The sequence below is a fragment of the Colossoma macropomum genome, unplaced genomic scaffold (genome assembly GCF_904425465.1).
Source record: "Colossoma macropomum unplaced genomic scaffold, Colossoma_macropomum, whole genome shotgun sequence".
In the NCBI taxonomy this organism is placed as follows: domain Eukaryota; kingdom Metazoa; phylum Chordata; class Actinopteri; order Characiformes; family Serrasalmidae; genus Colossoma; species Colossoma macropomum.
The window spans coordinates 40,174,489-40,183,904 of record NW_023494785.1 but is presented as its reverse complement, the minus strand read 5'-3'; the positions used below and the strand labels follow the sequence as shown (position 1 = coordinate 40,183,904).

The window sequence follows — 9,416 nt, the reverse complement described above, 5'->3', positions numbered from 1 at the left end:
CGCAGTCAGATTACATACGTGAGCACAGCAGTTGCCATCAAAATCACTTCCAATCAAAACAGCCTTTAAGTATAAGTTACTCATTTTCCAGCGTCGGAAAAAATCAGAAAACATATTTAACAGAAAATCATACAGAAGTCTCATTTTTTTCCATATTTAGTGCCTTTACTGCTCTTTGTCTTTATTGCAACTTCCATTGTTTTCAGTAGACTTGCTTTCAGTTTTTAAAGGGATATTTTTCTACCTTTAAACTTCAGTGTAAGAAGTTAGTTGCTTTTATTTGTTTTTCATTATCTAAGTAATCCCTAACTCATTCAGTGGTGTTGAGGTCTGGACTCTGGGGTGGTCAGTCCATCGTTCAGCTTCTTTGTTTGATGTGTCCGTCTCCTTTTCTCAGTGAGGTTCTTCTTGATCAGCTACACATCCTTTCAGACCCACAGCGCTGAGTCGTCTTCTCACAGTGGAAGGATGGACAGAAACACCTGTGGATGTTTTCAGATCTGAAGCAGCTTGATTTTCTCCTCTCTCTCAAAGATGAAAGCTTTAAGTGCTGCTTATCTGATGGGGGCAGTTTTGGTGTCTACCAGGTCTTCCTGGTGGTTGTTAGGAGCCCCAGTTTCTCCGTAGCTTTTAATCTGTATTTGAACTCCAGTTTTGGAAACTCTTGGTTTTTTTCACTTATTTTCCTTTCACTTTCCTCCTTATTTATGCAGATGGATTATCTTATTTGTAATCTCCCCCCAAAAAATATCACCTGAAAAATGAATAACTAAAAGGCAGTTCTGATGGGAAATTAAAGAAATGAAGGGTGGTCTCTGACTTTTGCACAGTACTGTATATGGTGTGAATAAGAAATGATAAATCCAGTTTGGCAGAATCAAACAGAACTGAATCAAACATGGTGATAATAAGGGTCACCAAGGGTAACCAGACCCCCCCAACCAAACACCACCGGTTCTCACCATGAGGATGCACTCCCAGGCCATCCAGCGAATGGGCAGCACGGCTCTGCCCTGAATGCGGTAATAATCTCCGGCGTACAGGTTCCGGCTCATACCGAAGTCTGCGATTTTAATGTGCCTCTCGCCCATCCTGTCCTCATCATCCCCCAGCTCTCCCCCCACCAGACAGTTCCGCGTGGCCAGGTCACGGTGGACGAAGTTCAGAGAGGACAGAAACTTCATCCCAGATGCGATCTGACTCGCCATGGAGATCAGGGCGGGGTAACTGAGGAACATACAGGACCGTCACTTTGACATCTCTACACAGTCTACAGTACTGATGATACAAGAAACAAAAAACAATATTTTCATATAGAAAACAAATATTAAACTATTTTTAATGGTGGTTTACTGGTTAATAACATTGTTATTACATCCATGAATGAACAGTTAAAACACTATTTTGATACAACTTGGCCTACTATGTGTACATCAGACCTACACTATTAAAGGGCAATTTCACCAATTCTTCAAAATTTCCGCATAATTTAATTACTGACATGCAAACAAAGTCATTGATAGTGATTTGCTATTAAATTCTCCATTTTTGAGAAACTTTGGCTTGGCTTTCTTTACAATGGTGGCGACAGGAACCAGGGTTCACAATGTCTACAACACAAACATAGCCATTTTATTTACTGTCCAAAACCACCAGTGAACCTAAACGTGTCTTTGGGTTTTATGTAATGATAGTAAAATAGTGTTAAATCTGAAAAACAAAGTTCTTTGGGGACTATTTTGCCTCACAGCCTGCACCTCTCTGCCATTAACTGACTTAAAAATACATTTTAGGCCAAAACCTACTCAAAACTATCATGGAACAATGTCCCAGACATCAGGCAGTGTATTCATAACCATTTCATGCAATATGTTTATGTAAAGGACCTTTCAGAGGCATTAAACTCTTCAGGACGTCCTCTTCAGACGTCTGGTTCCTATCACCACCATTGTGAACAATTCCGACTTGGTAAGTTTCTGGAATGGAGCGTTTCACACCAAACCACTCTAAATGACTTTGTTTCCATCTTAACCTTTTCATTATGAAGGAATTTTGAAAAATCAGTGTAGTTCCCCTTCAAAAGAACAATAACATCAGTTAAAACACTGAATACATGACAACTTAATTTTTTTTATGTTCCCCGTTTACCTGATGGTTGGCGTGTTGTGCAGTGGTCCAGTCTTGTCCAGCAGCACTCTCTGGGAGAGATACTGGTTGAGGTCTCCGCTCTCCATGTATTCGGTCACCATACACAGCGGGTCACTGCTCACGCACACTCCGAGCAGGCGGATTATGTTGGGATCTTTCAGACGGGACAGAATCTTCACCTCCTTCAGGAAATCATTCCTGTGGAACAGGAGATGGAGGAATGGCACGAGAACCACACTGAAGTTCAAGACTGTCTTAATGACATATAACACTGCTGTAATAATGCATGATTAACTGTGTACTCCAGTGCTTGTAGGTGAAGTAATGAGGTCGGGACAGCGGCTCTCTAACCTGGCATTTTTAGAAGCGTCGGGCCGCAGTATCTTCACAGCCACCAGCAGGGGGCGACCTTTCCTCACATTAAAGGGAAACTCCAGGGTTGGCAGGTCCTGAGGGTTTTCAATCTCGCACAGATGAACCTTAGAGGAGGCAGACAGGGACAGCGCTGTTAAGGGACATCAGTGTTGATTCACTCTCAAGGGAAGACAAAAGGTATAAAACGACATTAGAGTTGCAAAGAACTACATAAGAGATGAAGTCTAAGCCATGGCGTAGTGTGGTTTTACCTCGAATGGGTTTTTTCTATCAAGGGGCCCAAATCCGCCTGTTCACATCATATCAGTTGTAGGAAGAAAACCTCAACGTTTTTCTGTTTTTGACATAATTTGAAAGTACCTGTTGCCCTTTTCATTGTGTGTAAATTTCATGATGAATGGACTAAAGGAAACAACCCAAAATGACTTGTGAAGACGTCTGGTTCCATTGACTTACATTAAAAGTAAAGTAGGTTTTTTCTTTCTCTTCTAAAGTTACCATTTTGGAGATACAAGGTTTTCTTCCAACAACAGCGATATATATATATATATATATGCACACACACACACACACACACACACAATGTCTTTTGCAAAAGTCAGATTACGTTTTGTCTAACTGTATGTTTTGTTTCTTCAACAAAGTACACACTTCTGCACATTTTAATGCACAATTATTGTTCATTTGTTGAATTTTACATTATAAAAAAGGACCAAAGTTTTTAGATTTTATGTTTATTTACACACATATATATATATATATATATAAACTGAATTTTAAAAATTTCAGAAATATGCCACATTTAAGTGTGTTCTGTTGAGAGGATATATTAAGGGATATGTTAACATATTAAAAACAACTATCAGGAAAAAAACTGATAGACATTTTTATAGAACATAACTTGGAACAGGAATTAAGACACTTGAAATTTCCAGACTGAAAACTGTATTAATAGTAAATGTAGTTAATAACGTTATTATTGTAACATTTGTTGTTTTTTTTCATTCCCTGCACACTTCTAATCCTTTAACCTAAGCTGAGGAGTGTACACTGTATGTATCCAGACAGCCCTGCTAATTAGTGGATTCAGCTGCTTTAAGGTGCACCCATTGCTCATATGGCCAGTTGCACATGCCAGAGAAAAGCACTGACCAACAGAACTGGACACTCTGGAGCAGCTGTATATGAGCCTAAGGTCACCATGCCCAACGCCAAGCATGTGCTAGAGGGGTATAAAGCCCCCCAGTATTGGCGACAGTGGAACTGTGTTCTCTGGAGTGATGGAGCTCCATCCAACACCTTCGGGATGAGCTGGGGTGATCCAGAACTGACCATCCAACATCAGTACCTGACCTCATTAATGCTCAATCAAATCCTCACAGCAATGTTCCAAATCGTATGGCCAATTTAAACCTTCCTACAACAGTAGTGGCTGTTACTGCAGCAACGAGCGTACACACTCACTACGAATACCCTTCAGCAGAAACAAGCAGGTGTCTACAAACTGTTGGACATACAGTATATTGTATGTGACCGTGTGAGTGGGCGCGTATTACCTCTCCGAACTGGCCCTCTCCGAGCTTCTCTTTGAAAATGAGCCGTTCCCGTGGCAACTCCGGAAGGGGCGCGCAGTCTGCGGGCGTGGCCGAGAGGGCGGGGACTGCATATGTGTTGTTACCGCTCACACCCTGCAGGCTGATGATGTCAGCTTCCGCATAATGAGGCACACTGGGCCCGCCCCCTGAGGCTTCCGCATAATGAGCTCCTGACAATAAAGGAGGCGGGGCTCCGGGGTACGGGGGCGGTCCTTCCTGCACAGGCAGGGCTTTATCGTCCATGTCTATGCCACACGCTGTGAAGGACAGTCAGAGAGACGTTATGGAGAGGGAAAAAAAGATAATGAAGGATCTGAAGGTGCTCAGTTTGTGAATATTAGACAGTTACTTAAACATTTCAGTTATAAATGGATCACAAACATGCGCTTAAACATACACTGGAGAGCAGTGATTAGATACTGTACATGCAGATGAAGGTTATGGCTGTGCATATATATGGACTATGGTGCACTGTGTACTGGCCTATCAAAACCCTCAAACTCACTGATTGATCTACCTGTAGCTCAACATTGCTGGTTTACAGTAAGTGTCTGTTGCTCATCTGGATGTTCAACGTGGGTGTTTCTACAAAGTGGCCTGTGAGCGGAAGTACAAGGTTGGTGTTTCTAATAAAGTGGCCATTTAGTGGAAGTACAGGGTATACGTTTCTAATAAAGTGGCCATTTAGTGGAAGTACAGGGTGTAAGTTTCTAATAAAGTGGCCAGTGTGTGGAAACACAAGGTTGGTGTTTCTAATAAAGTGGCCAGTGAGTGGAAGTACAAGGTTAGTGTTTCTAATAAAGTGGCCAGTGTGTGGAAACACAAGGTAGGCATTTCTAATAAAGTGGCCACTGTGTGGAAACACAAGGTAGGTGTTTCTAATAAAGTGGCCAGTGTGTGTAAACACAAGGTAGGCATTTCTAATAAAGTGGCCACTGTGTGGAAACACAAGGTAGGCGATTCTAATAAAGTGGCCAGTGTGTAGAAGTACAAAATAGGTGTTTCTAATAAAGTCAACAACAAATGGAAGTACAAGGTGGGTGTTTCTAATAAAGTGGCCAGTGAAAGTATATGGCTAATACAGACCAACTACTTCAAATTCTTTTGCACATCGTCTTCTTCACACTCTCACTCATAGAGAAGTGCATTGAAGGAAATGTTTGATAAATATTTAAACATTTTCCTCAAGATCATCAATCACTTTCCCTGAGGCCAGAAGCCTTAAAGGAATACTTTCAACCTAAATTCTATCTGCCACATCTGTAACCTACCATTACTTACACAGACAGTGAGTTCAACACGTTTCCCTGTGCTTAGCAAAGGACAGAAAACCCAATGACTCAAAACCCATTTATAATTAAGCCAATAGGCAGTTGCTGAATTCCACCAGTTAATGTTTATGTGAAACACTTTCATGAATTCTTCAAAGGTGTCAGTAAGTGAAGCTGTAAATCCGTATAATTCGTTCTTTCATAAATGGGACTATTTTTCCCAAAGGGAAGAATATGTAATAACTCATTTCCTTTATAGTGGTGCAGGCAGAGTTTCCACAGCCTCCGCCTGACTGCCACGGATAACAGGAAATCTTAGTCAAAGTGAAAGTAACAACAACGTGGGATAAAACTAAGAACAGTTTCTAATTTGCTTCAAATCATCACTTGCGATGTGCATTTTGACTAATTTTGATGTTTGATTATCCATAAGTGTATATTTGTAAAGTGGGAGACAAAAAGGCACCTTGGCAGTTTGTAGGTTTGTCTATTGGATGAGTAGCAGAGGCTGTACAACACGGTACAACACTGGATGTTGAGGACTCGATATCTTCGACATGAGGTCTTTTCTCCTCAATGGACGATGTGCCAACATGTCAGTTTGTCCGAGAAATACAGTATATTTCCATTTTTTCTGTTTCTAGTTAGCAGTTAAGCTGAGCTATTTCAGCCTTTTTAGTTAAATAACGTGTCGTTTTCAACTCGTTCACATTAAGACGTGTCTCATAGTTGCAAACTTGTAATATTATATACTTACATACTCATAAATATGAACAAAACATGTTTAACAGTCATTTTAAGTTATAAAGATTGTCTTTCACTGAATTGCTAAAGTATATTGTCTGTCTTTCTGTGATGAAATGCTGTAGTCAAGATCACTAGAGGCGAGTCCGAGTCAAGACCAAGACATTGTAGCAGTTGACTCAAGACCGAGATCAGACTAACCCCTAAAAATCCCAGGCTTATTACATACTAAGGCTTATTATTCAGTAACTACATGGACTACAATGCAAACTAGCCAAGCTATTCTTAGGTTAGAAGTATGTAGTAACACTTTAAACTCACTGGTGTGTCCGGCTATCTGAAGGGCTAACTGCAGACACATGGCTCACTTGGGGGCTGCTATCCTGGGTAGCATAAAGCTATACTTTTTTCAGATCATAAAATTAAAAAGAAAAAAATAATTAATTGCAAAGGTATTATCATTCTTTATATATGATATATATTAATAAATATTATATTTTATGATATATTTTGTAAAACATTTTTTAAAACATTAAATATGTAGACTAAAATATTATCAGCTAATATTATATTACAGCCTAATCTAGACCAAACCATAACCACCTAAAGCCAACTGAATATAAACCAAACACCAATAATATCAACAGTAACAGTAATAACAATATCAATTAGATCCTCAACTGGCAGCAAACAGATTTTATTTGAACCTAATATTTATGTTTATAAACATTGAACATCTGTTTAAAAACATTCCTTTAAACAGAGAATTGACTTTTATTCGGTTTGACATTCACATGCACTTAATAATCTGACAACTGCAGAAAATCAGATTTGGTCAGTAATCAGATCAACATGTTTAGATGAGCACTTGAGTAATCTGATAATGGGGAAACTCCAGGTCTACACAGGTCAGGCAGTAATCGGATTTCTGCTTTTTAACCAGCCAATAAACTCACAGAAGAAGACGCGACGTAAACGTAACGTTAAAAAAAACGTCGCTGCTTTTTTTTTTTTTAAACATTGTGCGACTTTACCTGAAAATATGAACATACATCACCTAGAAGATTAATATTTAAATCCTTTATTTGTGTTTGGTATCACTGTTGCTCCAAAAGTGTTTAGCTGCATGTTGCAGCAACGATGGTGGTACCGCCGTCTGTTCTCGCGCATGCGCAGACTAAGAACTCCGAAAGAAATCAGAGTAAGAGTTCACATGCGCTAGGAAATCTGTTATCGGATTTCTTAAACGGATTTCTAGATCGGAGTATGCTGTCTACGTGACCATTTGAATAATCAGATAACTGCAGAAATCTGATTATGATCGGATTATTGAGCGCATGTAAACACATTCACTGATTGATTTATGTTCTCATTTATTTATGTTCTCGAGACCAGACTCGAGTACTGCGACCCTACTCAAATGGAACAAATACCTGAAATTTGATTTCAGTATTTGAATATAGGTACTCGAGTACCTGTACGCGTACCTACTTGCCAGATGTGCTTATGTTTATTCAGGATTCAGCGGCTGCCCACCGGCTTCTGTTCTGAGTTTTGACTGAAGAGTGAAAGTACAGTGAACCATTCTGAACATTCTGAAATAGCCGACCGTACATTACAGATGCTTTAGACAGAGGTGTAGTTGAAAAATACTGGAGTATTCCTTTAACTGTCCTTACAGATTCCCACCCTCTCTTTTCTCAGTTGCTCGGTTACCGTGTTGAATGGGTAAATGCACCCCTGGCTCTTACCCTGGGGCAGATTTTGAGGCTTTTCTGGCTCTCTGGAGCAGTTTGTCAGCCTGTTGGGGCCATGCCTCAGGTCAGACAGGAGAAGGTGATAGGCTGGGTTGTTTAACAGCAAGGCTGGTCACACAAACACACATTCACAGAACACGATACAACACCGTAAGGCACAACACGAGACAGGAACACAGCGGAGACCACAAGCACAAAATGAAAAACGATGAATCACGACACAGCACAACACAAAAAAACACAAACAGGGTAATGGTTAGGGGGGAGTTGTTTGGGGGGGAGGGGGGCATTACAGTTACAAATGAGATGCAGAACAGAGCAGGCAGGGTTATCATACTGCAGGCAGTTAATCAATAATTCATCAGCATGTTGAAGGAGTCAACGCAGGATTACAGCACACAAAACGCTTAATAGTTCACCAGTGACAGCAGAGGGGTTGGTGTATTAATGGTGTAATAAGCATGTGAAGACGGAGACTCAACTGCATTTTGACTTCTGTTTTGAAGTGAACCCATGTCCTACATATTTCTTGGTCCACTTATGAAGTTTATGTAGGTTTATGTATCAAAAACCGTCATGATTCGTTTCCACATGAACAACCTTTCTTTATGCTTCACAATTAAACAGGCAGTGTACTTTTAAAATGATTCTGAATTGTATCAAACTAAATTTTGATTTTGAGATGTACTGAATCATTTCCTATATTACATTAAATAGAATCAGAATCAGAAATTTACACCCCGCCCCAGTTCTCTCTGTCTCTCTGTCTCTCTCTCTCTCTCTCTCTCTCTCTCTCTCTCTGTCTCTCTCTCTCTCTCTCTCTGTAGACAGTGTGTCTTTGTGTCTGGGCAGTGGAGTGTCCTTGAATACTTTCTCTCATGTTGCTTTGGCAGTGTTATTCGGACAGTCTGTAGCTTAGTCTCCTGCACACTACAGTAACAGACAGAGACTGTTATAATTATCTAAAACTAACATAACATACAAAAATAATAAAGTATAAAAGTTCATTTTATTAAGTAAACGTGATAAATAAAGTTATCCCAAGTATACTTTCATGTAATAAGTATATCTATGTTCAAGTAGTATACTTAGAGTACAATTTCAATACTTTCTGGGACTAAATTGGCCACTTTTAAGTCTATTATAAAAATATAATTTTAAAGTTGTGAACTATGAGAACACAACTAGTTTACATCTGTTTAATTTTGTACTCCAACTATACTGTGAAATACACTACAAGTGAACTTACAGGTACTAGTTACATACTTCTAGCCCACTTTTTAGTTTATGAAAGTATATTTTATATTATTAAGTATAATTACAAGTGCATGGCCACAAGTGTATACAAGTATATGAATAACCGCATATAAGTATGTGTGTATACAAGTATATGTATAAATACAAGAATAAGCCAAATATACTTAAACTTTTCTGCCTACTTGTCAGTATAAGCCAATTATACTTGCGTATAATTTTGTCTAATAAATCTTTGATAAGTACATAAAAAGTAAACAGAGCACACTCAC

General features: G+C 39.4%; 1 protein-coding gene across 2 annotated transcripts in view; it reads right to left on the bottom strand.

The window, feature by feature from the left end:
• The window catches only part of ddr1 (discoidin domain receptor tyrosine kinase 1), an 84,052-nt gene that overhangs the window by 3,578 nt on the left and 71,058 nt on the right, over positions 1–9,416 (bottom strand). The window contains exons 12-16 of one of the 2 annotated variants that reach the window (XM_036594677.1): positions 7,885–7,998; positions 4,080–4,375; positions 2,500–2,627; positions 2,149–2,346; positions 963–1,227 (exon numbers count right to left, since the gene is read on the bottom strand). In XM_036594677.1, the coding sequence (XP_036450570.1) occupies positions 963–1,227; positions 2,149–2,346; positions 2,500–2,627; positions 4,080–4,375; positions 7,885–7,998 (1,001 nt within the window). The remainder of the gene's footprint in view (positions 1–962; positions 1,228–2,148; positions 2,347–2,499; positions 2,628–4,079; positions 4,376–7,884; positions 7,999–9,416) is intronic. The other variant, XM_036594687.1, reaches the window with a different exon arrangement.